Source organism: Schistosoma mansoni, chromosome 1, assembly GCF_000237925.1.
Source record: "Schistosoma mansoni strain Puerto Rico chromosome 1, complete genome".
NCBI lineage: Eukaryota > Metazoa > Platyhelminthes > Trematoda > Strigeidida > Schistosomatidae > Schistosoma > Schistosoma mansoni.
In genome coordinates, this window is record NC_031495.1 from 43,214,685 (window position 1) to 43,240,139 (window position 25,455).

General features: G+C 32.3%; 1 protein-coding gene across 1 annotated transcript; it reads left to right on the forward strand.

Moving 5' to 3' along the window:
* Positions 1 to 639: 639 nt before the first annotated feature.
* On the forward strand, positions 640 to 7,208 carry Smp_165050 (MEG-7). Its single transcript, XM_018794513.1, has 10 exons — positions 640 to 671; positions 725 to 785; positions 1,330 to 1,353; positions 1,864 to 1,890; positions 3,070 to 3,129; positions 3,958 to 3,987; positions 4,945 to 4,968; positions 6,011 to 6,040; positions 6,604 to 6,627; positions 7,088 to 7,208. Exons 1-10 carry the CDS (start codon positions 657 to 659, stop codon positions 7,141 to 7,143), a joined length of 351 nt encoding a protein of 116 aa, XP_018648918.1. The 5' UTR covers positions 640 to 656; the 3' UTR covers positions 7,144 to 7,208.
* Positions 7,209 to 25,455: the final 18,247 nt, after the last annotated feature.

A 25,455-nucleotide genomic window follows, 5' to 3' on the forward strand; every position in this document is an offset into this window, starting at 1 on the left:
CATTATCACTTTACAGGATCATATAATATTGTCAGAGCTGATAAGCAGTTATACGACTTCCAAAAATAAATCATTTAACAGTCTGACACACCTAAACTGATTGCACTAGTTTCATCTTCATAGATCAAGAAAATCAGGTACTACTCAAACATAGACTGTGTAGGTTGAGTATGAGTGACTTTAACTGGATGATGCTGTCAATCATCACAATGAACAAGTGATTCATTTAAGATTTGAGAATAATGTATACATCGATACTAGTAATAAATATGCTTTTATTTCATCAATTGTATGAGAATTATCAATCCTTGACATAAAATTATCAATCATAAAAGTGAATTACATAAAAGTAGGACAGAAGTTCTGGGAATAACTACGATTGTCGAAAAAAAAATCAACTTTGATTATTCACTTGATCAATTAAGTATTGACACATTTATTGGCTTTTAACACCAATTATTTATGATCATTAAGGGTGTGACAATTAGATTATATAATGAATTGACACATAATTTATAAACGACCTATAGGAGATTTCATTATTACAGTAACATAATCAAAAACAAAGACACTTGTTTTATTTAGAATATTATCAGAAATCGATGATATTTTAAGTAAATAAATGTCAGTTCCGATAAGAAATCTCCTGAGGAACAATGAATACGCTATTTGTAAGTTCCAGTATTGTAAACATATAGATAATGGAAATTATAATATTTTACAGAGAAGTATATTTGTTGTAGTCGTTGTATATGCCTATTTTGATATGGCGAATGGTGTACCGGGTATGTCAAAAGATACAGTTGTTTAATCATAACTAAAGTATTATTATTGAAAATTTATCTTTGTCACTTAAAACCTGAAGTTTCAATTTGTTTGATATTAAATCTGATGAGTCCTACAATAGGACAAAACGGCCGTTCAATGCTTCCAGGTTTTCCATGGTGATCTAGCTTCAACTGACTCATGACTTCAACTATATAATATTAAATCTATCAATAAGTTGAAAGAGAAAAAACAAATTTAGGTGTAGTGCTTTGTTTTGTATCTTTTATTTAATTGAATCTGATACTTATCAGAAGAGGGTTTTGCGGAGATTTTAGTAATTGACTCATGATCTCAACTATATGAAACTGATACAGTAAAAATATTTTTTTTTATCAAAATGCATTAATTAATATATAATATTCATTGACATAAACAGCAACAACAACAAACAATACTGCTATTCATGTTTTTAAATGTTTCTAAACTAATTTCTTAACTTATTTACTATGTATGAAACTTGAACAAAATTGCTTTATTTTTATTGCTTTGGTTATATTTCAGAGCCCCCTAGGGTCCCCGATGAAGGTGAGCATAATGTACTGCTTAAACATGTTGAATAATATAAAAAATTATATTTTTCGACTGTTTAGTTTAATGATAATGGCATAAGTTGTAAGTGTTTTATAAACAAATGCAATATCTAACGGCTTGTATCAATACTATTGTAGATTGAAATATACATGACACTTAATACATTTCAAATAAACACATATTATTCTACTTTAGATTAGTTGTGTTTAAATGCAGTATGGTAATATTTGAAAATGTTGATTTAGTTGGAATTATTAAAATCATATGTTTCATATAATTGTAGCTCAGGTTATATGATGAATGAGTCTGTGAAACTTCATAGGGAATAATATGTTGTAAGGATAGTTTGAAATATTTAACAAACATTCTTAACTTATTTAGTCCGTTTGATTCAAGTGTTTAGAAAAAATTTTAATACTAATTAAGTAAAACAACTGGATAAAAGGTGTTCATGATAGAATGTTACATTCTTTCAGTTTCAGTCTTTGTTCCCTTTTTTCATAGATGCAGTACCAGTGAGAGCAAAACCCGGTGAGTTAGTAGTTTCATTAGGATATTTCATTAAATCTAGAGTATAGAATGTTTGAATATTAATTCACTTTGTTGTTATGAATAAATGTCTAGATATATATAAACTAAACTTATACAATACATATCCTAAGAGACAACTAAATTTTTTGGCTTGATAGAGAGAAATAATTACAAGTGTTTGTTCGATTACGCTTGGCACACCGATTCCTAAATTAATGTATGTCAGTAATAAACAACTATATGGAGAAATTTAACAACACATCTAATGACTGGGAAATGTAATATAAGATAATTTAAAGTGTATTCCTGTTTCATGTAGATTTTAGACGAATCTGACAGAACATCACATTATTACTTACTTATTTGCTTACTTACTCCTGTTACCCCTCATGGAAGAGCACAGGCCACTCACCAGGATTCGCAGTTCAACTCTGTCCTGGGCAATCCTTTCAAGTTCTCTCCAGTTGCTATTCATCCTTTTCATGTCTCCTTCCAATTCTCGATGCTGTGTGTTCTTTAGCCTTCCTCTTTTCCATTTCCCTTTGTGATGCCATTTGATGATTTCCTCAGTATACGTCGGAAACACTTTCAACGTCTTTTCCTAATTTCCTCTTTAGCTGGAGAGAAATTTCTGATATTTAAAGAAAAGTACATCACTAATTTCTATACATAAACAAAATTATTTTGAAAAAGTGACATATAAAATAATTTAAGTTATAAATTACATTCACTTCCTTAACCGTGAATCTTATAGTAAATTTGTCATCTTTGTAGTGTAACATAATAACATAGCTGATTTATAAACAGAGCAAGTGAATTTATCACATTTAATAAAATCAGTTTGTTTTAAAATTATAATTAAACTAAAGTATGTGAACTGAATGATAAACGATTCAATAAGAGTTCATCATGATACCCTACTTGTTAACGTTGTCGAGGACAGGGTTGGATGGAGAGTGCTAATGGGCTGCCTATGCTTCTTCCCCAATGGGTAACAGGGATAAGTAAATAAAGTGACTTGTTAACATTATTGAATAAGATTTCGAATAAACATTTGAAGAACACTGAAGTGAACAATAAAGACATAATTGAAAGTAGTTGTATTGTGAATCTAGCATATAATAGTAAATTATATTGCTTTAACACTGTATTTTTCTTGTAATATTATTATTTTTTTAGCTACTCCAATCAAGATATCTACTGATAAGATACCAGTGAACAAGACAATGAAAATACAAAGTGAGAATTTAAATAATTGTGCTACAGTTTATGGATACTTAAATACCATTTCTAGTAGTATATGTAGAAGCTAAATGTTACTGACAGTTCATAAGATACTTTCATTCATCATAAATAGGAAGACTCTATTAATTCTCTGAAGAATACAATGATAGAAGGAAATAATTTATAAGACTAATAAACATTATGACATATCTAAACAGAGTATCGGAAATAAAAAAATGTGTAGCTCGATTGAATATTGTTTATTTTAACTTAAAACGGGATGTTTCAATTGTAAGCAAAGATGGATTAAGGCTATATCGAGGCAATACGCACAGTATGCACATATGCCAATTAGAGACTGACCAGTTGCAGTTCTAACACATCGATGGGAAGATACAAACAAACAATACTAAATGAATTTAGGATGTTTCAATGTTTGGTTATGAGAAGAAAATTATGTTCATTCTTGAACTTTCTGTAAATTGAATCTAAAATATTTGGGATGTTAATTTATTAGTTTATTAAAATATAAGTCATTACTTTAGTCACAGAACCTAATACGAATTTACTATTATAAACGGCAAATCAAGTCCTGTTGAATCGATGAAACGATTATTTGCTTTAAAATATGTAGATGGATGTGAAAAATAGAACAACAGAATGAATTCACAGGATGTAACCAGGTCTTTAAACAAAAGTTCAAAATCATCTCATAACTACAATTATTCCAAGTTGTATTTTTGTTAAATTTCTGCGATCTCATCAGTGCGAGTCAAAATTATGTTTTATAATCAGTGTTATAAATTTAATGTTATTTTTTCTAATATTAACTTTTTAAAATAGCCACACCGTCCAAAGAAAAGAAACAAAAACGTAAGAAATTAAATCATTTCATTCAAAATGTATTATGACTGGAAGTTTTTAATAATTTTGTTAGCTCATTTTCTGGCCAGAATTCTAATCCTGTAACCAAATAGCTACCCATTATGTTCTGACCTGAAGGAATGTGTACTATAGCTCAATCTAAGGTGAACAATATTTTCAACTAATGAAAATATCCTCCCATAACTTGTATTTCAATATTCCATAATTATCGTTTACAAATGAAATAATTTCTAGCTAGAACCTGAAAATTACCATGTCGAGACAATTCTAATAAAGATTTATTATGTCTTAAGTATCAGGCAGTTGTGTATATGTTGACTAGTTTACAATTATTTGATACTTACATTTAAGTTTTGGACCGGTTTCGTAGGACAAAGTTTCACTTCAACAGTGTTTGGCATATACATAGAATTAAACAATCAGTAAAGACATATATATATATATAATCAGTAGTTGTAACTAACAGATTATATGTACTCTAGAGATTGGATTTTTACAAAATGTAAATTTCATCTCGTAATGTAATTTATCTTTCGGAATATCTGTAGTGCATTGTATCTGATGTATATTTTTTTAAAGACTGAATTGTTTGTTGTGTAACAAAGCAGAAAAACTAACATTAGCATAACATTTTTGTTTTATCTGGGTTATATTGCTGAAATTTTAGTCTAGTCCTTATCATATATTCTAAGCATATACAATGAAACTTCGCTTCAACAATATAATGGAATCTTTGAGGTTTTGTACATCAATTTTTTCTGATGATGTTTTGAAGTCTGTATAGATGCACTTGATTTAATATGTCGAAAACATAGTGATTTCACAAACTATCATATACTGATTGTAAATATACATTTGCACTATTGTAAATAGTATAGTCAAAATACCTATAAGTACTTTTCTTAATTCATTCTCACCTTATGCTTTAATTAAAATAACTAACAGCTGATCCGAAGAGATATAAAAGATGTGAGTTCAAAATACACTTTTATGCAGTTAATAACGTTACAGTACCATGAGACATTATGTTATCTTAAGTGGATAGAACTTTGTTTTCAAATTCCGCTTTATTGACTCATATTTCTAGTGTATGGTGGAAATATTGTGAAACGCCACTAATTAAAACAGTTGACTACATTTTCCAAAGTGTGTGAGTTTTTGTAAACACGCTGTGACATGGGGATAAATGCAGCTGAAAAATGTGTTTATTAATAGTATGAATTTGAACCAATATTCATATAACGATTATTGTCAACTACGAAGATCGTTGATTCGAACTCTCTATATGTTATCAGAAGAAATAGTATGTTATTCATGACATATGATCTTTTCATTACCCATTGTGAACACAATCAAATGAATATCAGTGTAAAATAAATATTAAGTTGGTTTATTTGTGAATCTATGTGCAACAGAATTATTAATTTTAATGGCTAGGCGTTCTGCGTTAGCCAAATAAAAAGGTAAAACACTACCATAAATTCTCCCAATCAAGTTAGTTCTATTAAGTTTCATAGAGACTTATAAGCTTTCTGAATAAAGCTTATCAAATTATTATCAACTAAGTGAAATTTGTGATAAAAATAGTTGTTTTTCAAAGTTGAATTCACAAGTCAATCTAAGCTTGACCACCATTGAAAACTTAGAGGCACTGAATGGCCGTTTCGTAGTATAGGACTACTCAGCAGTGCGTGTGGACGATCTCATACTCGGGACTGGAACCCAGGAGCCTTGGTGTCGTTTGCGAACGCCTAAACTTTAAACCACTGAGCTGGTATTCAATGGTGTTATTGCACAACCCTTCATCCGAAGTATGAGATGGATAACTGGATAACAGTGACCAGTGGAATCCAATCCGTGTCTGATGTGAGGCAGTGGTCCCAGGTTTATACTGGTGGTTTAGCTCCGATTGACTCCTGAATTCGACTTTGAAAACTTAATAATCTCCAAAAATCCCCAAAACTTATTAAAATGGTTGTGTTTGATTATCATTATTTTTTGTTTTGAACAGCTTCATACCAAAAAGATAAGAAGGCCAAATGTAAGAAATTGGATAATTATTTGTAATGTTTGTAACCCTTTAATCTTACGATGCTTCTTCCGCTTTTCATACACAGAATATCGATTCGAATAGATTTTGCAGACAAAAATAAATTGTGTTTAGGATTGATGCGGTTAGAATTTATTAGCTTTATAAACCATTATTATAGTCCAGTGATCAATCAGTGAAATTCAGTGGACTGTAAATTCATCAATGTTGAGAGTATTGTTATTATCTATAAGGAGATAATCAACTCCAGCTACATCATGTAGTCGACCGAGTTCCACCTCAGTGGCTGAATACTTGGCCTTTATATGTGGTTTGACTATATACAGAATGCTATAAACACTTCAAAACTAAATTAATGATTGCATTTATTTCTTTCCATGTTTCAGTGGTCCTATAGCATTGGGCATTTAATGATGTAGGCTTTTAAACATCATAAGAGTATGGAGATATTTGACACTTTATCAAGTGTTAAGTGTTGGTTGTATAACATTTTATTTGTTTTATTCGTCCATGTGTTTTTAACTTTATATTTTATTGATATTTTTGATTAACAGCGTCATCATCAACTTTGACCATCGGTATGTTTTAATCCATAAATTTTATATCATTAATTTCAAGTCATTATACTAATAATAGTTGATTGTTTTGTTTACAATTGTCAAGAAACCATTTTTATCACAAAAAACAATCAGAAATAGATCAAATCGGAATGCGAGAACCATATCGATTTATAAATATTCTTTGATTAGATTAACGGACTAAACCCTTTCTTCTTACTAATAGAACTTCAAACCAACCAGAGTTTGTAATAAGTAAAACAGGCTGCAGCATAGTTTCCTTAACTGTAGAGGATGATAAAAACTTAGAGGGATTGAATTAATATACTTTTTAAAGAAGATACTAAACTTTTGGTTCTACGTAACTGAACTGAATGACTAATTGAGATTATGAAACAATCGAATAAATTTGGAATTATAAAATATAATTAGATATTTGATTTCAATGTTTATTAATCTTTTGTTATTTGCTGATTTTTAGGGTATCCAATCCTCTTCATAACTACACCATTTGTTATTTCAAAGTTCCTTCTTTGAATTTTACACCAATTTTGATATATTGCTATGAACTCGGATAGTGTTCATTTTTATCCACTCTTGTACTCTTGTTCTATTCAGCAAATAAATGATTTTACGTACCAATACGTTTTGATTTCTATAAACCTTATTTCGTCGTCGTATACCATCTGAGCAGAGAGAGACTGAGTGTTCATTTGAAATTCGTTCAAAGACAAGTGCCATCAAGTAATAACTAAAACAGTGAGTCATAAAAGTTAATCTACTTAGCTAGTAAGATCAGTAGATTAACTAATAGTCATTCACTTATGATTAATTTTGCGCTTACTAAGTTGTCGGGTCACTTTATCTCTTGTTTTTTTTATCGTCTGGATTCTGGATACTGCCCTTCAAACTCTAACAGCTAAACGCAAACATACCAAATTATTCTTGCTATTAAATCCTTAATGTTAACACTGCTGAGAAATCACTTTTAAGTAAACCTTTGTATATTATTCATTCAACAGCCACTTTCAAAATCACTTATAGCATCAAGTAATTTGTTACAAAATGACTGACTAAATATTCGTCACCAAAATATATTGAGCACGTTAGATTTATCCAGGCCATAAAGATACGACTGTGAACTAAAGTTTTCAGTATTTGTAGTTACCTTAATTATCGAAATGAATAGTTTGATCATGAATATTTAGGTCTAATCAATCTATCTAAGATCAATTCTAAGGAAAAACAATTTATTCAGAATTTATGATGGAAAAATAAATATCATTATAGGGTTATGGGGAATGTTGAGTTTAGAATAAAGTAATGAACGGATCAGTGTTAGACCTGGGTTCGCGTCCAGCGTGCAGAATCATGGAGGAACAATACTAAGACGAGTTAGTGAACACCTCCTTTCGTGGTTAAGAAAGGGTACCGTCAAAACAATATACAATTTTGTTTTATCACACTGATCGATAGCGGTAATGTAGTAGATAGAAATAAATCATTTATAATAATATGTCGTATGCCTACTAGTTTTCCTTGTGGTGTTCGGTCTCCCTCCTTACGCATGGCAGAAGCTATAGAGATTTGAATTAACAATGCGGGTCTTTGTGTTCATAAGAAAGTTGTAACACTTATCTCTTCCTTGGGTGAATTAACAATCATATTGATTTTCCTTCAATCCCTCTCTTTCTTCTAAATATACGCTCCATTGTCCAATAATCTGGACACTCCTTATTGCATAACCTCATAGTTTTCATGAATGTTGTTTCAGCATTCGTACTTTTTCAAGTCATTCATCTATTTCCCATTATGAAACACGGATGTTATTCCTATCACAAGTAGTACACCTGTCGTCACACTATCGATTTGTACTTTTTACTCATCCTGCTTATTTATGTAATCTATTCCAATGTTATCACTGACTCATAAAGTGCCTTTATTTGTCCACCGATTTCGTCTAAGTATGTAAATGTCACTGTATATTAGAATAAATCCTCATGAGGATCTGATTAAAAACAACATTGTTCTCCTACATATGATATTCTGATTCACAATTTGAAAAGTTCTAGTGTTTTGAAATCGCACTTTTATATGAAGTTATATGAAAAGAAATAATACTTTAAGAACTTTGCGGAAAGAAAATACTGATAGCACTCTGATGAGAAGTGTTGGTGATAAATGATGCGAAATATTCAAAGAAATATTATTTTCTTTATGCTTTTATTTTCGTAACTTGGATCGAATCTGAAAAACATACTAGTAGTGGCATTTTAGTTGTGTTTGATCAAACGTAATACCATACTACAGTAATTTATTTGATATAAGGTAATTCAGTTTTAGTGAAACACGAACAACTATAGACTCTACATTATCGATTTTACATGTCAATTGTATAAAGCGTATTGACAAGTATATGTGAGTCCAGATTGTTAGAAAGGTATACCAAAAATGCATAAAATTTGACAGATAAACTCCGTTTCTCTTTATTCTGTCAAGGTTTATTAAAGGGACTAAATACTTTAAAATTTTAAAAAGAAGATTCCCGGAATCTTGCATTAAAAGAGTCAGTTGTACTTGCTAATCCAAAGTACAACGATGAAGTGAAGGTAAATCTGGACCTAAAGAAACCTTACATCAATAAACATACATTTGCCAGACAATTTTTGAATGCTTGCGATCCGACAAACTGCATCCAGGTGTTTCTAATCTTCTTCACCTAACGAAATCTCACATACAAAACTGTAATGAAATGATGTGGAATATTTGTTGTTGAATATTTATCCAATATTTCATAATAAATCTATGAACTTTGCGGCTAAGTGGTTGTTAAAATAAAGGATACTACGAGACAAAAGCTGAATAAATCCCTTATTGGTCACTATAATAAGAATTCATTTCAATTTAACCCATATACGTATGTAACAAATTTATTCTGTGTTGAACTTTCTGTATTTAAGAAAGAAGCTTTGTCTCACGGATATAATTAGTCTATTTCCCATGCCCGAATTTCCGATTTGTCGATCGGTGCTTATTACAAAATCTCTATGGTCAATTGAACACACTTGTTGCGATCACGATGAACATGTAAAATTGTTTGAAGGCGAAATTTGTGTATAATACCTGCCGATTTCACGGTTCTAAAATAAGAAACATGAATATCTTGTCGTCTAAGCATTATAATGCCTTGAAACACCTCCTGTGATTTTCACAACTGACAATGGTCATGGGGTAGCTGTTATGAACAGATATTTCTATATGGCAAAAATGTTGTGTATTCTCTCTGATGAGAGAAAGTTTCGGGCAGATATTCATCTAAAAATGTTGTTTGAAAATTGAAATGTAGAGTAAATCCCAGTCTAATGAAGCTCTTTCACATGAAGATTATGAACAAAGAGGAGTTTAATATGCTAAATTTTACCGGTTCTAAACCCCCAAATTTATGTAAATTACTTAAGATTCCTGAGTATAATAATCCATTATGACCAATATTATCGATGTGCAGTTCGCCTACTTAGAAGCTAGCGAAATAGTTAGTTAAATTGCCGAACTCTATCCGTAATGAATTGTGTAAGTTCTACTTAAAAGATGCATTTGAACTGATTGATCTTCTAGATAAAATTAATATTCAAGAAAAAATGCAATTTTTTGATATAAACTCACTTTTTCTGAATGCACCTTTAACCAAGACTTTTGGTTTCCTTCGTGATCATATATCGAGCAATTTTCCTCTTCTTAAATCGGGCCAACACTGTTGATAAAACTACTTTGTTTATGTAGTGCAAAAGTTCAATTGAAATTTGAAGGTGAAAATTTTCTACAAACTGATGGTGCTGCTATGTTTATACCTTAAGAACCTCAGCCGATGTATATATGTCATATGTTGAAAGTATGATGACTGAGCTCATCCACAAGGTAACTCTGTATAGGAGATACATGGATGATATATTAGTCATATGTGATAGACTTTGTTGCTGATTAGTTATTACACAAACTCAGTACCATACAGAATATCGTACCGACCTATGAACAAAGTAATATAGTTTTGATAATTATGAGCTGAGATGATGGTAGCTAGCAGTGAAATCCAGGACACTTGTGACTGAAGGCAATATCAAGGTAATCCGCACAAGATGAACATATGCCAATAAGAGACTGATCAATTGCAGTCATAAACATCAATAGGAAGATTCAAGCAACCAATACAAAATTGGATAGTTTTGATCAGTTTGTAGGAAGCCAACCCAGATTGAACAATATCTAAATATTCAGTTTCTGTCCATTGCAGCACACACTAGTCCTGGTGAAGTGCTTTTAAAACAAGACTCACGAATATGCACTACAGATACGTTTGAAGAAGATGCGAAACTGCTATCTAAGATAGTGATACCATTAGAGGGATTAAAAGACAAAGTTGATCTGAAAAAATGTGATGTATTTGCTCTTTGAAAAAGCTTGGACTAGATTGCCAGGTGAAAAGTTGGATTTACTTCAAATTCATTCGCTGAGATTTTACAAATATATTATTCCTATTTAATGTCTTACATCAACTTGGCGCCCAAATACTATGAAACTATTCGCTCTAATTTAGACGAAAGTTCTTATATATTTGCTCTATACATTTTGAACGATCTGGTTGCAAATATAATTGTCAGGGCCTATTTTATATGAAAATTAATATTAAGGTCAATTAAATGAAAGTTCAACTAATAAAGGTAACAAAGGGGAGAGAATTATTTTACGTCGTATAGAAAGGATAAGAAATTGTCGCATTATATAAGGCCAAAAATGACTTGAGGATTACCCGGGTAAATTGATGGTTGATTGTCTTTGTACACAAAAGGGGGGTTTAAATTTACGAATAGCCAAGGCTTCGATAAACCTGAGAATTTGTTCTTGACAGTTTCTGTACAACGTTTTCAGAGCTGTTTTAATGTCGATTTTGTGTCCCGTTTCATTACTATCGGTGAACATAGTTTTCTACCTTCCACGTTGATAGGACCATTAGACAGTAATTGGTTTTGAAGCCATCTAGGCACATGTTCAACGACCCATGATTGCATTGCCCGATTACTCCTACCTATGCATACGTGTCCACACAAACATGTAAATTGGTAAATAAAATGGGATGTGACGTAATCATGTGTGCATTGTCTAGGTCTATTTTATATCATGGGCTTAGAATTTTCAATCATAACCAATTTGGCAGCATAATAGGTTTTCTCGATGGCTGCTTTCAATCTCTGTCTTATAACCATACTGTTGGATTCACCTCTATATGATAGATAGATATAAAAGTTTTTTTTTAAATCGAATAAACGAGAGGTCTTGGTGTTAATTAACTTTTGCACCTACTTATAAACTTTAATGGATAACTATTTGATGTTAATGTGTCAGTCAGCAACTTTTCTTTTTCAACCGTATCAGTAGTGCGAACTCTTTGAATCCTATTAAACAGACACTTCGTTAAGCCTTGCTTGTTTTGCAATGAACAGAAACTATGGTAATTTAAGTATTGTCCCGTTCAAGTTGGTTTCCTATAAACTGACCGTCTTATAGTGCCATCCTCCATTAGACTCAAAAGTATGTCTAAAAAAGGGCAGTTGGCTATTATTTTCTGCCTCACAAGTCATTATGATATCGTATTGAACCCAAATGCAATTATCTAATAACTGGGAAACTTCAAAATCTTTATCACATATAATCAGTATATCATCCATGTATCTTCTATACAAAGTTTGCCCGCTAATGAGCTTATTCCTTATATTTTCAACATATGACATAAATACATCAGCTAAGAGAGGTCTCAAACGGCTACCCATAGCATCACCACCAACTTGTCGAAAAGATTCGCCTTCAAACGTAAAGTGAACATTTGCAGCATATCATGTCTACTAAAGGAATTCAAAGTCTTATCTTGAGGACATTAATATTGAAGATAAGACTTTGAGTTCGTTTTGTGTAAACACTCGTTTTACAAATGAACCGTCAAATAAGACAGTGGATTTCTTTTTGTGGCCATATCTACTAATTTTCCCCTTTTTACTATTCGGTCGTCATTGTTGAAAAAATTACTTTTATTATATACTGCAAATGTTCACTTCACGTTTGAAAGCGAATATTTTTGACAAGTTGGTGGTGATGCTATGGGTAGCCGTTTGAGACCTCTCTTAGCTGATATATTTATCTCATATGTTGAAAGTATAAGGATTAAGCTCATTAGCGAGGCAACTTTGGATAGATTTGTGTAGAAGGAATATAATCAAAATAGCTTTTAAAACGTTGTATAGAAATTATCAGTGATAAATCTTTAAGTTTATAGAAGCCTTGACTGTTCGCGAACCCAAACCATCCTTATGTGCACAAAAAACGTTTGTCGCAACTTTGAATTTTCCCTGACAATTTTAAAGTCATTATATGGCTCAAGGTAGTGCGATAATTCCCTGTTCTTTCCATGAATCGATTTCCTTTCTCCTTTATTTAAAATTGTCAGTTTGCCTACCAGAGATTTTACTGAACTGACCTTTATTAATTTTTTGTGGAATAAGTTGACAACTATATATGTGACCAGATCAGTAGAAATGTATACCCTAACTATATAATATTTTTCAGATAACATCAGTCTTCTCTCTGTTTTGTAAAAAGTTGTCAACCTATCAAACTTGCTATATTTTACAAAATAACCATTTAGTTTATCAGCTGTACATTACCACTTTGAACTTTTGACACGGTTATTATCTCGTATATTAAAAACATATAATAATAAAAAAAAACAATTTTTATAAATGACTCTTCTGTGTCAGAAGGGGTTTTTGTGGAGATTTTAGTAATTTTTATATAGTTGAAATCATGAGTCGATTGAAGCTAGACTATCATGAAAAACTTGGAAGCACTGGACGGCCGTTTCGTCCTATTGCGGGACTCCGCAGAAATGCGCATCTACTATCACGCCTCGCGAGATTCGAATCCAGGACATATCACTCTCGCACGTGAGCGCCTAACCACTAAACCATTGAGCCACTAGTGACTGGCTCCTGGATTTCTAGTGAGAGGCAGTAACCAGTGAAGTTCAACCAGGTCTGTTGGGACATACCAACTCACTGATGACATTGGTGAATGGTTGCTCAATTTCGTGGATTGGTTGAAGTTATACATTAACACCGTTGGATGCCGACCAGCTCAGTGGTCTATCGGCTGAGCGCTATGGCGCGAGATTGGTAAGTCCCGGGTTCGAATCTCGTGAGGCGGGATCGTGGATGCTCACTGCTGAGAAGTCCCTTAATAGGACGAAACGGCCGTCCAGTGCTTTCAGGTTTTCCATGGTAGTCTAGCTTCAATTGACTCATGATTTCAATTATATAAGACTCTTTTATGTTTTAACAAATTGTATCACTCATATTATTGTTCGAACTATAATCTTATAAGTAAACACTAATATCAGCAGTTATCACGTAATGAATATGAGTTACATAGAATGTTTTCAAGTGTATATTAAGAAATCCATTTAACTGTGAATGGTTTATATGCATATACATATATGTTATCTTGATTTATTTAACTTATAATAAGAAATAAACGTCCATATTCAATCAGTATTAAATTAATAATTATTCAAATAAGATTTGTCCTTTAATTCTTATCACTTATTTAATATAAAAAATATATATATTATGTCAATTATTTATTTCCTATAATATTTTTTAAGGATTATTTCTTTTAAAATGATTACAGTTATGGATTGATTCAAATTGAATTGCGATATATATAAATTAGAATAATTTCATATTTGAACTTTCTTAATTCAAATTAGAAAAATATGGTTACAATTAATGTAGATAATTTAATTGATCAAATCATTTTCTTTTATAGGTATATACGTGCATTTTAGTATCAACGTGTATTTTTACATCTTTTGTTTATAATCTAGAAGGTAGGTGTTTTTGTTGTTTAATTAAAATGTATCAATTTACAGTTAAATATGTTTCTATGGTAATAATAGTTTTTTACAAGTTTTGTTTTAAATATAAAATTAAAGAGATATAAATTATCCACTTGGTATTGTTTGTTTGAATCTTCCCATTGATGTTTAGGACTGAAACTGATCAGTCTCTTATTGGCATTACTGTGCGTATTGCCTCAATACAGCCTTAATTCACAAGCGTTATAAGCAAAGATGAACAGTGGCTAGCAGTGAACTCCAGGACGCGCGTTTCGTCCCATCTGGGACTCGTCAGCTTCACCACTTTGCACAAGCAAGTGGCTATCAGGACTCAGTAACTGAGTGGATAAGGCGATGACATTTGAAGTGAAAAGTACTGGGTTCGAGTCCCAGAGTGAACATCATCTCTGAGATGCATGTACATCCAGCTGTCGAGTCCCAAATAAGACGAAACGCGCGTCCTGGATTCCACTGCTAGCCACTATCTCTCTTTGCTTATAGTGATATTAATTATTACAGAAATTCCTACTTATTAAATTAATGTTTCAGAAGTTTCACTTGAAACAATAGAATCTACTAAAATATTAATTTTTTTAAGACTTCATTTTATTAAAATTTCGTAATATTCTACATGTGTAATGTTTTTTATTTCTGTAGTAAAATATTCAAATTATTATCATATATTCATCATAATTAAAACGAATTTGTGCAACGAAGTATAATTCTGAGTTATTGCTAGATGTTTAAATGAAAGATATACTTCACTCTAGTCTATTATATCGTCACATCTCAAATAGTCATAATGTCTCAATTTTCTAGAGATTGATTAAAAACGGTCTCCGGACAAGCTTCTACTTCAGTTTTTAACTGAGATTGGGATACTGAATAGATCAGAGATTTTGTTTTACTAACACAAATGTGTGTGTTTTGGAGCTCTGATGGATTTACTAAATGTGTCTATAATTTAATGCTTGAAATTCCCAAATCATGACAATAAAATTCTTTCTTTCTTACTCATGTTCGGTCATAGTATAATTAGAACTAGCCAAATACTTTTAATCTGGTCATAATTTCTTCATTAAATCTACTTAAGGTCAGATGAGCAATCATAATGTCATCTGCACAAATTCGATTATGAACCCAAGGATCCGATCAACGTTAACTTTAGTAAATAGATTACTCTCACCAAACAGGTTTACTAAGGATTTCTCTTTCTTTGTAATAGTTTATTTCCAATTTTGAAACGAACTATATGTCTAACACAGAAAATGTTCCTTAGAGCATCTCCACGATGTATAAAACGTGACAGGATATGTCAAAGCTATAAAATTTGAAAAAATTTCAGTGAAAAGTTGTGCGATTGGACATATAGGTCTAAAAACATAGTCGTAAGTTGAAAAAACTAAACCATTTACATTAGATGCCGGTTTGTCTATGGTGATCCCCGGTCTAACATTTATTTATCATATATGTTATGATTTATTTCTTCTTGTGTTATGATTTATTCTTGAAATTAATTCAATAATATCATTTGGTCTGGAACCTGATCCCGGTATACACCGCATATTATTTATTTTAACATATAGAAATAATTCAAAATTCATAAAATCGGTTATTATAACTGCATTTGACGTGAAACTACCTATGCCTTTTAAATACTAATTTAAGTTTATAATTAAAGAATCCGATGGTCATTTATTGAAAAGAGATTTTTCGTTATACATCTTGGTTATCATAAAATGTACGTCAATAAACAGACGAAATTTACACTAAGGTGCACTGTTTTCCACTACAGAAATGTTGCAAACCAGATAGTACATTGATGTTTATAACATAGAATCTTCTAGCTACTGTTTGTCACATAATATCAAAAAGGACTGCGAATCACCGGAAATTTTGTTTTAGCTCACTGTGATAGTCAATGAATGTAGGTTCAGTTCATATTTTCACACTGATTTTTATAAAGGAACACAGTAGATATATTAATTTTGTTTTATATTGATGGTCTAATTTGAATAGGAAGTATAAATGGTAGCTACAGGTTCTACTTTTTTATTTCTTTCGACTTTTTAGTAAGCAATCAGCCGGAGCCGCTTAAAAACATTAGTCGGAGACCCGGTCAGTAAAATTATTGATTTACTTAAATGTTTTTTAAGTGCCAGTCAATTATAATTTATGTCTGTTAAGTAATTTGTGCATCTGAGAATTTAGGCGTTCTACTTCTATAACAAGCATTTCTTTTAAATGTCCAGATGCTCACATATGGTATTCGACACTAGATAACTTAAACCTCTGCTAAGAAAGACTGTATCAGTACAGGCTCTTGAAGTGTATACTTCATACTGAAACTCCAAGGCAAATCATCTCTGATGACGGGTGAAATGTATATAAAATAAAGATTGTTTGAACTAAAAGGGCTAATCCCATTCTAACGTTATTTATTTCATAGTGTTTCTCTACTGTTGTATTTCACTTCATGTATAATTTGTTACTTCGTATCTCTGGGGTTTAAAAGTTTACTTACGTCCATACTCTCTACTGCTGCGGTAAATAATAATCATAAACTTATTAAAGTAGTTAAGATCTCTCAAAAATTCAAAGTTGTAGTGAGAAGATAAAGATGATTCACAATATTTGGTGTATTCGAGAAATACATTTTGAACAATTTGACCACTTAAACTTACCAGGACATTTTTATACAAACTAAGAAAGATCAAATAAATGCAAAATGATTATTGAAAAAAATATGAGTGCGAAAAATCTTAATGTAATAATTGTGTGAGATTTTTACACCCACTTCACTGTACTCATAAGTGTGAAAAACTACGCACTGGGGAGTAAATTAACTATGCAATCGATGCCAATAATATACGTTCCCAGACCGCTTCAGAATCAGTTAGCGTCAAATGCTAGGATGAATGAAGCGATCAAAATACCTTAATCTTTGACGGTAAAATTCATCTATTCTCACTTGAACCTGGTGTGAAAATCGTCCGTCCACTTTTATGCTAAGGGTTCTGTGTAATTCGTTCCAAAATAATACCAGCTCTAACCCTTATATTTCTAATGTTTCATCTTCTAAGCCTTTCTGTAATGAACAGAACGCGGCTGGGGACAATCGAATGTATTTAAGCACAAATTACAGACTATCTCAGTAAATTCTGAAAACCATACAATGGACAGTCAATTTGCAAATTAACAAGCAATTGTCTCGATATTCACTGTTTCTTCTCTAATTCCATTGTTCGTGCATTTTCCTACCGATTGCGCTTCGTTTCAGTTCTTTCCTCATCGGTCTTCTGCCAAAATACATTCTATATCTGACCAACACCATATACTACTTATATGGATATAAGTAGACCACATCACATTTCTTTTAGGTGACTTTCTTTAGTGCTCATGCAAAAATTATTATTTTTTTAAAGTGTATGATGAAATGGTTTGGAAAAATCTTTCTTAAATTTACCAAACGTTTTAATCAACTTCATCTTCTAACTAAAATTTAGACGGTTGGTTTATTTAGCTAATTATGTAATCACTATGTTTATGTGTAAATGTTGAGTTATATTTAAATAGGTTTTCCAAATTATGAATGTTATATATATGTATCACTAGTGAACTACATATGGTACTGAATACTTGGAAGTATTATTTTTTTACAGTCTAATAAATTATAACCGGTTGAAGGTATAGCTAAATGCCTGCAAATTATTAGCGGATTGTAATTGAGACCTTGTTTAAACTCTATTTTTGTGTTCTTAAACTTATGAGTTATTTTTCTTGAAATATTGAGATTCAGTATGACGACGAATTTCTCTTTTACAACAATTGGTTTCTTCCTTGGAGTGGACTATGTAGTGAATAACAATTGGATGAAACGAAAGATACACGTTGATCTATTTTTGAAAGACCGAGTATCCAATATAAATGATTAATGGCATACTATTTTATACACAATAATAATTTGCATTATACATGTTATACTGGTGATTTTTAACGCAGTTTTTTTATTTAGGCATTGCAAATGTAGCGTGCGAAATATTTAGCAGTCCATGAATTACAATGCGCTCAGCATCTATACTTTTCCATTTATATCCAAGTGTAAACAGAGGAACATGACCTCTTATGAATGAATGCATGTTTCAGTGCTTAAAAAATTTGAGCTAGTTATATGCAAAATTATTCAATGCTTTAGCCCAAGGAGTTTTACAACAGGATATCGCCTTCCATTTCAAACTGAAGACTGACATTGCGAATGGATGCAATATAATTTATAATTTGTGAACGATAGTACGCTTATTCACTGCCATAACGAATATATATATACGGTATGACGAACACAATAGTTGTGGCTAGCTCATTTCAGTTCTAATATCATCAAAGTAATGTTTATACAGATTAATTTTAGAATCTTAATTGATAGAAAAAATTCACATAAAATATCTATGTATTCACAGATTTTATGCCAAAATCCAGAATAGAGGCGGCGATAAACCAGAATTACAGTAAGTTTACTTGAAATTAGACTGTTAAACTATTAAATTCTAAAAGCCTTTGAACATGTAAATTTCCGCCATAAGGAATTCCAAATTGGTACCTCATTCCAGGGTATGGATTAAAACTTGTTATTATTAGACAATATTAGGAATATTTTTCACAATTTACAATAACCACGGAGTAAAGTAATATTTATGACATGGGAGACAAACCCCTTAACTTTTACTGTGTTACAGAACATACTTGGTTTTTGTACATTTTCAAATCATGTTACTGATCATAATGTATCTTTGAAAACCTAGCATTATTAAGGTTTTATATTACATGCTCTGACTTTTCACAATCGAAAAATGCAGAGAACGTCACAGTTTGAAACTCATATTCAGCCTACTGTTACAAGGTATAAATCTAGATACATTTTTCAAAAGTGATATACTGTTGCAAAAATGAATTAAGTTTATCAGAAGACCACGAACTCTCTATCAGGCTGATATAATAACGATAATAAAACTATGTCCTTAGTACTGTATAAATCTAGTATTACTCAAAGCTTTTTCCTGAATAAAAATATGAAAGAGTGCTCTGTGTAAATTTGCATCATAACTGATTTAATTTGAGTTCATACATATCGTTGGTTTCATGTGGTTTCTTGTAGACAACAGGTCCAGAAAGGCTAACTCAACCCTAAAAAGGCGTCGAAAAGGTTAGTAACCATTAAAGCTCTGTTACAATGCTTACTTTATCTTGAAAAGCAATAAACTTAACTATTTTATTCTTTTAGGTGCAATATACGGTGAGACAGATATTAAGGATGTGAAGAAAGGTAAGCTCTTGATAAACATTTAATAAGATGTAGCATTCATTAAAAACAAATTTACAAGACTCTCTACTAATGTAGATTAGATAATACGTGAAGTTTGCAGTCGAGTAATTAAATACAATACAGTTTATGGATAAACAGAGATATTTGTCTTATAAAATGACATTAATATGCTAATCAGTTTTAAAAATAGTTTGTATTATTGTAAGATTCGTATTTTGAAGTATGGAATAAGTGTTTAATTGATTGTGTGCAGTGGTCTACTTATATCCTCATAAGTAGTATATGGTAATGGTCAGATATAGAATGTATTTTGGCAAAAGACCGATAAGGAAAGAATTGAAATGAAGCGCAATTGGTAGAAAAATACATAGACAATGAAATTAGAGAAGATGAATTGACGGAACAGTGAAGATTGTGACAATTGATTGTTAATTTGCAAACTAACTGTTTGCTGTATGGTTATCAGAACTTAGTGAGATGGTCTGTAATTTGTGCTTAAATACATTCGATTGTCCTCAGTCGTGTTCTTGTTCACTACAATTGTATTTATATAAAATAATTTTTACAGCCTTCAAGACATTTCGTAAAGGCAGAAGTGAGTCAATGTTAACCATTGTTCATATTTTCTTAAAACTTGTGATTTACATAGCTACATATATACTTAAAACAGAGTAAAAATAACTAGATTTATGTAATAAATAAGCAGGTACAAAAGAAAATGACGTTCTATCTATTCGATTTTTTAAACTAACTGACTTGGAAATCATTTAGGAAGGAATAAAAAAGAAACATCATTCATATATTGATGTAATTGACACTAATCCAATTTCAGAGAACTTAATCAGTCAATTCGTAGTATATTTAAAAAAAACGGATGATATAAATTTCTGAGATGACTTGTGAGATGACGAGAAGGTTAATAAACAGACTATGATATTTCGCCAAACACACTCTTGATTAGGAGATCTAACTTGAGGTTTAAGCTCTAAAATGTATTTTAAATATTATTTATAGAAACTGTTGTATGTAAACAGTCATATAGAAAATATTGGCTTGAATTATACTGAGTCTTTAAATAATCATGCTTCTAGTCAAACGTTTGACATAGAAAACGTGAATTGTTTGAAAGACATTTGAAGTGCTGTTCGAGACAGTATCATTAAGTTAAGAAAAAGTAATATAATATAAACAAACCATGACGAAAGAAATAAGGTCGCCTAAAATCACTAAATAACGAGTATAAATAAGGATAAAAATCATAGTGTTAGTCATGTCCATAACTAACAACTAAAATCATTGCCTAAGCACACAAAACGTCAGTCTGGTCTGATGTGTTTGTAGACTATCCCTATCGCAAGTAACCTGCCGATTCAAGGACATTATTATCTTATTACATTAGTGCGACTCATGATTTTTATTCATTTAGATAAGGCACGTAATAATGTTCGAAACAGATCAAGTTTAAAACAATGTAGCCCTTGTTCTCACTAGAGCATTCATATAAAACGTGAGGTCGTCACTATCGCGTTTACAGTTCTAATGGAATATCGGATGACAAATGAAATCCCACTCATAGTGCAAAACATCAATCCAAAACGCTTACAGACAAATAATGTCATAGTAAGCTTAATTTTATACCAATTATAGGCTCATTAAAAAGTTTATCTCGTATCCATACTTCTTAATTTTGACGATCATTTTGTTGCATTTCCATGCAGGTCCTACGTCCGCTAGTTCAACTTCCGGTAAGTTCATGATCAATAGTCATCTAATCTGCATATATTATTGACTTGGTAGTGGTCATGAACAAATACGACATTCCAGTATGACGGACACATACGCACATACGCACACACAAACACACAGACTGCTTGATTGGTGCTTCGCAGTCTCACAATCTAACTCTCGTTCGTGACATCAGGTGGTAGTGTGAGGTGTACACAATCTGAATGACCACCCGTTCAATCACCGATTCCCAACATCTGTGAAAGATACTGTGGAAACCCAATCAATTTGGGTAGAGGAGACAGATGATAGGTTATACAAGAGCAAAGTTGGTATGACATATGCAGTGAAACTGCTCCGACTATCCTTCGATCAATGGAATTAATTCCATGCAATCACGATCGACAACCAGTTGTGTCGAACTGGGATCGTAACTCTCACCTCCGTGTCAGTCCCATCGTTCAGATGTAATGTTAGTGTTAGTTTTCAGTGTTAGTCATTAGTTGCAGTTGTTGCACTTTGGACGGAATGTTGGATGGCACAAGTTTACTGAGGCAGTCTAACAACATCGATGATATGGTGGTGACGAGTTTCAGCACATCCTCACTGGTGTTGATGCCTGATCCAGAAATATTGGTGTTGTCGAAGATCGTGTTATTTACTTCATTGCACGTGTTTGTTTGCTCATCCAATTTGGGACTGCTTTTTCACCGTTACTGACAATTTCTTCCACAAACCTGTCAGAAGACTGATAATGTTGCTCAGAATGTCCTCAGCATTCATGTTGCCTGAACCACATACCCACTTGCGACCTGAATTGCTGAGTCTGTTGTAGGCAGCTGTTGTGAGGTCTGATTGTTGAACACTCAGTTGTAGACATTGTCGAGCTCACAAACACACACACACACACACGATAATGAGAGCACTGATTTGTCTCGAAGTGGAAAAGCATGAGTCATTACATTCGGGTGACGAATATCCACTACATAAGACTGGTACTATTCTGGAAATAATATACTGTAGGAGAAGCGCCCAATGACCTCAATGTTTCGTCTTATTTTGCTGAATTGTGCTGAGGTTTACTCGTCTTCTACTTTTTCTAACGTTTATCTCGTATCCATGCTTCTTAATTTTGACGATCATTTTGTTGCATTTCCATGCAGGTCCTACGTCCGCTAGTTCAACTTCCGGTAAGTTCATGATCAATGGTCATCTAATCTGCATATATTATTGACTTGGTAGTGGTCATGAACAAATACGACATTCCAGTATGACGGACACATACGCACATACGCACATACGCACACACAAACACACAGACTGCTTGATTGGTGCTTCGCAGTCTCACAATCTAACTCTCGTTCGTGACATCAGGTGGTAGTGTGAGGTGTACACAATCTGAATGACCACCCGTTCAATCACCGATTGAAACCCAATCAATTTGGGTAGAGGAGACAGATGATAGGTTATACAAGAGCAAAGTTGGTATGACATATGCAGTGAAACTGCTCCGACTATCCTTCGATCAATGGAATTAATTCCATGCAATCACGATCGACAACCAGTTGTGTCGAACTGGGATCGTAACTCTCACCTCCGTGTCAGTCCCATCGTTCAGATGTAATGTTAGTGTTAGTTTTCAGTGTTAGTCATTAGTTGCAGTTGTTGCACTTTGGACGGAATGTTGGATGGCACAAGTTTACTGAGGCAGTCTAACAACATCGATGATATGGTGGTGACGAGTTTCAGCACATCCTCACTGGTGTTGATGCCTGATCCAGAAATATTGGTGTTGTCGAAGATCGTGTTATTTACTTCATTGCACGTGTTTGTTTGCTCATCCAATTTGGGACTGCTTTTTCACCGTTACTGACAATTTCTTCCACAAACCTGTCAGAAGACTGATAATGTTGCTCAGAATGTCCTCAGCATTCATGTTGCCTGAACCACATACCCACTTGCGACCTGAATTGCTGAGTCTGTTGTAGGCAGCTGTTTTTATGTTTGTGTACTTTCTTTTATGCACTGTTTGCATGTGTCGTACTGTGCAGCACTGTTTATTTTCAAATGCTAACGTTGGTGGTCAAATTTTTTATAACCGTAAGATGATAGATTAATATCAGTTAGTAATACGTCTGAAAATGTAACAGGTGTGGCCTCTTCAAGTGAAAAGCCGTAGAACTCGGATGGTTTGCTACTGAGAAACCTCGAAATATATATTAATCGGAATGAAATTTGGAAATGAAAATCAATCTACGCAACATGAAGCTCAGGACAGATTGTTTGCATACTTTTGTACTTTGTACCTCTTTCGCGTCAGAACACAGTGACGGAAGTGAAAACCACGTTCACATTGCAATATATAGAATTGAAAACAACTGTCCTCAAGCCAACAGCATCGTCACCGTCTTCAATATGAACGTCACGAAAGTTCTACTGTATGCAGCTGAAACCTGGAGAACTACCACAACTATCATCGAGAAAGTACAGAATTTTACTAATCATTGTATACACAAGATACTCAATATCTGTTGGTCAAATACCATCAACAACAAACTACTGTGAGTGATAAAAATCAGCTTCCAACTGAAGAGAAAATTGAGAAAATCTGCCGTAAGTGGATGTGACTTTCATTGAGGAAATCATCGAACTTCATCATTAGGTGAATGTTAACTTGGAATCCTGAAGATGAATGTAGAAGAGGGAGATCAAAGTACACATTGCGTCGAGAATTGAATGAAAATATCGAAAGGATGGATAGAACTGGAAAGAATTCTCGAATACTGAGTTTGATGGAGAATGGTGGTTGGCGGGTAACAGGCGTAATTAAGTATCTGTGATCATTTTTTATTTGTCTACTAATAAGAACTTCCGCGTTCACGAAGTTTCTGCATTTCCGCTTTTTTAGTCATCCGTTTGTGCTTATGGTAAACTTTTATGGTTCTTTGATTCTCGGTCGTAGTTTTATCAGTGTTCCTGATGGTTATTTAAACTTTCCTTTTACGATTTCCCGTATTGTTTTTCATTCAATTTCATTACCATTGTTTTCTTTTGCAGTTTCATCATCTGTATCCTCAACTTTCAGTAAGTTGATCGATATTTTATTTTCATATAACGTATGAATGTTCTTTTATATGTCAGCACATTTTCACAATAATTCATGTTCATCTTCATTGCTGTATAACAGTGCAAACGATTAGTAGCTTGATTTTTGAACTTCACTTAGTCCTAGTTTGTTGAACAACATGACTTAGGATTTTCTTTGCTTTACACTCACTGATTTCACTTTTATGCTATCTGTCCTTTCAATCACTCCTCTGTTGCTTATATTTCTGATTCCATAAAAGCCATATGTCAGCTTTCGAAGTATATTTTATTACATTTTGATGTAAAAACGCTTGATTTTGCAACCAAATATAAATCCCCTTTCATTGTTGTATTTCTTAATTTCTTCAATGTGATTTTCAGTAATTTTTTATCGAACAAGAGTTATTGTGTAGACTTTTAAGGACTCATATTGATGGTACACATTATTTTTTGTATGTAACTAAAACATTTTAGTAATCTTTATTTATTTTGATTTTCAGGATCCTACTCATACAACTTATTATTCACGCGTATAAACTATGTCATTACTGTGTTAATGCCCATTATCATATCACGCATTCTGTAATCATAATGAAGAATCGTACTTTATCAAGATAGTATGGATTTTTCGATAACTTATAAAACATATTGATGCACAACTCATTAAAAAATGTAGTCCATTTTGATCAGTCTATGCCTTTAGATACGTCATAATCTATATTGTGATTTTGAACCAGTATTTTGTTTAATTTGAATATTGGGATATTTGAAAGTAACC

Excerpts from the sequence above, each read along its gene's own strand:
- Smp_165050 (XM_018794513.1), top strand. Across the intron at positions 3,130-3,957 it reads CAAGACAATGAAAATACAAA|CCACACCGTCCAAAGAAAAG; the intron begins GTGAGAATTTAA and ends TTTTTAAAATAG. Across the intron at positions 6,041-6,603 it reads AAAAGATAAGAAGGCCAAAT|CGTCATCATCAACTTTGACC; the intron begins GTAAGAAATTGG and ends TTTGATTAACAG.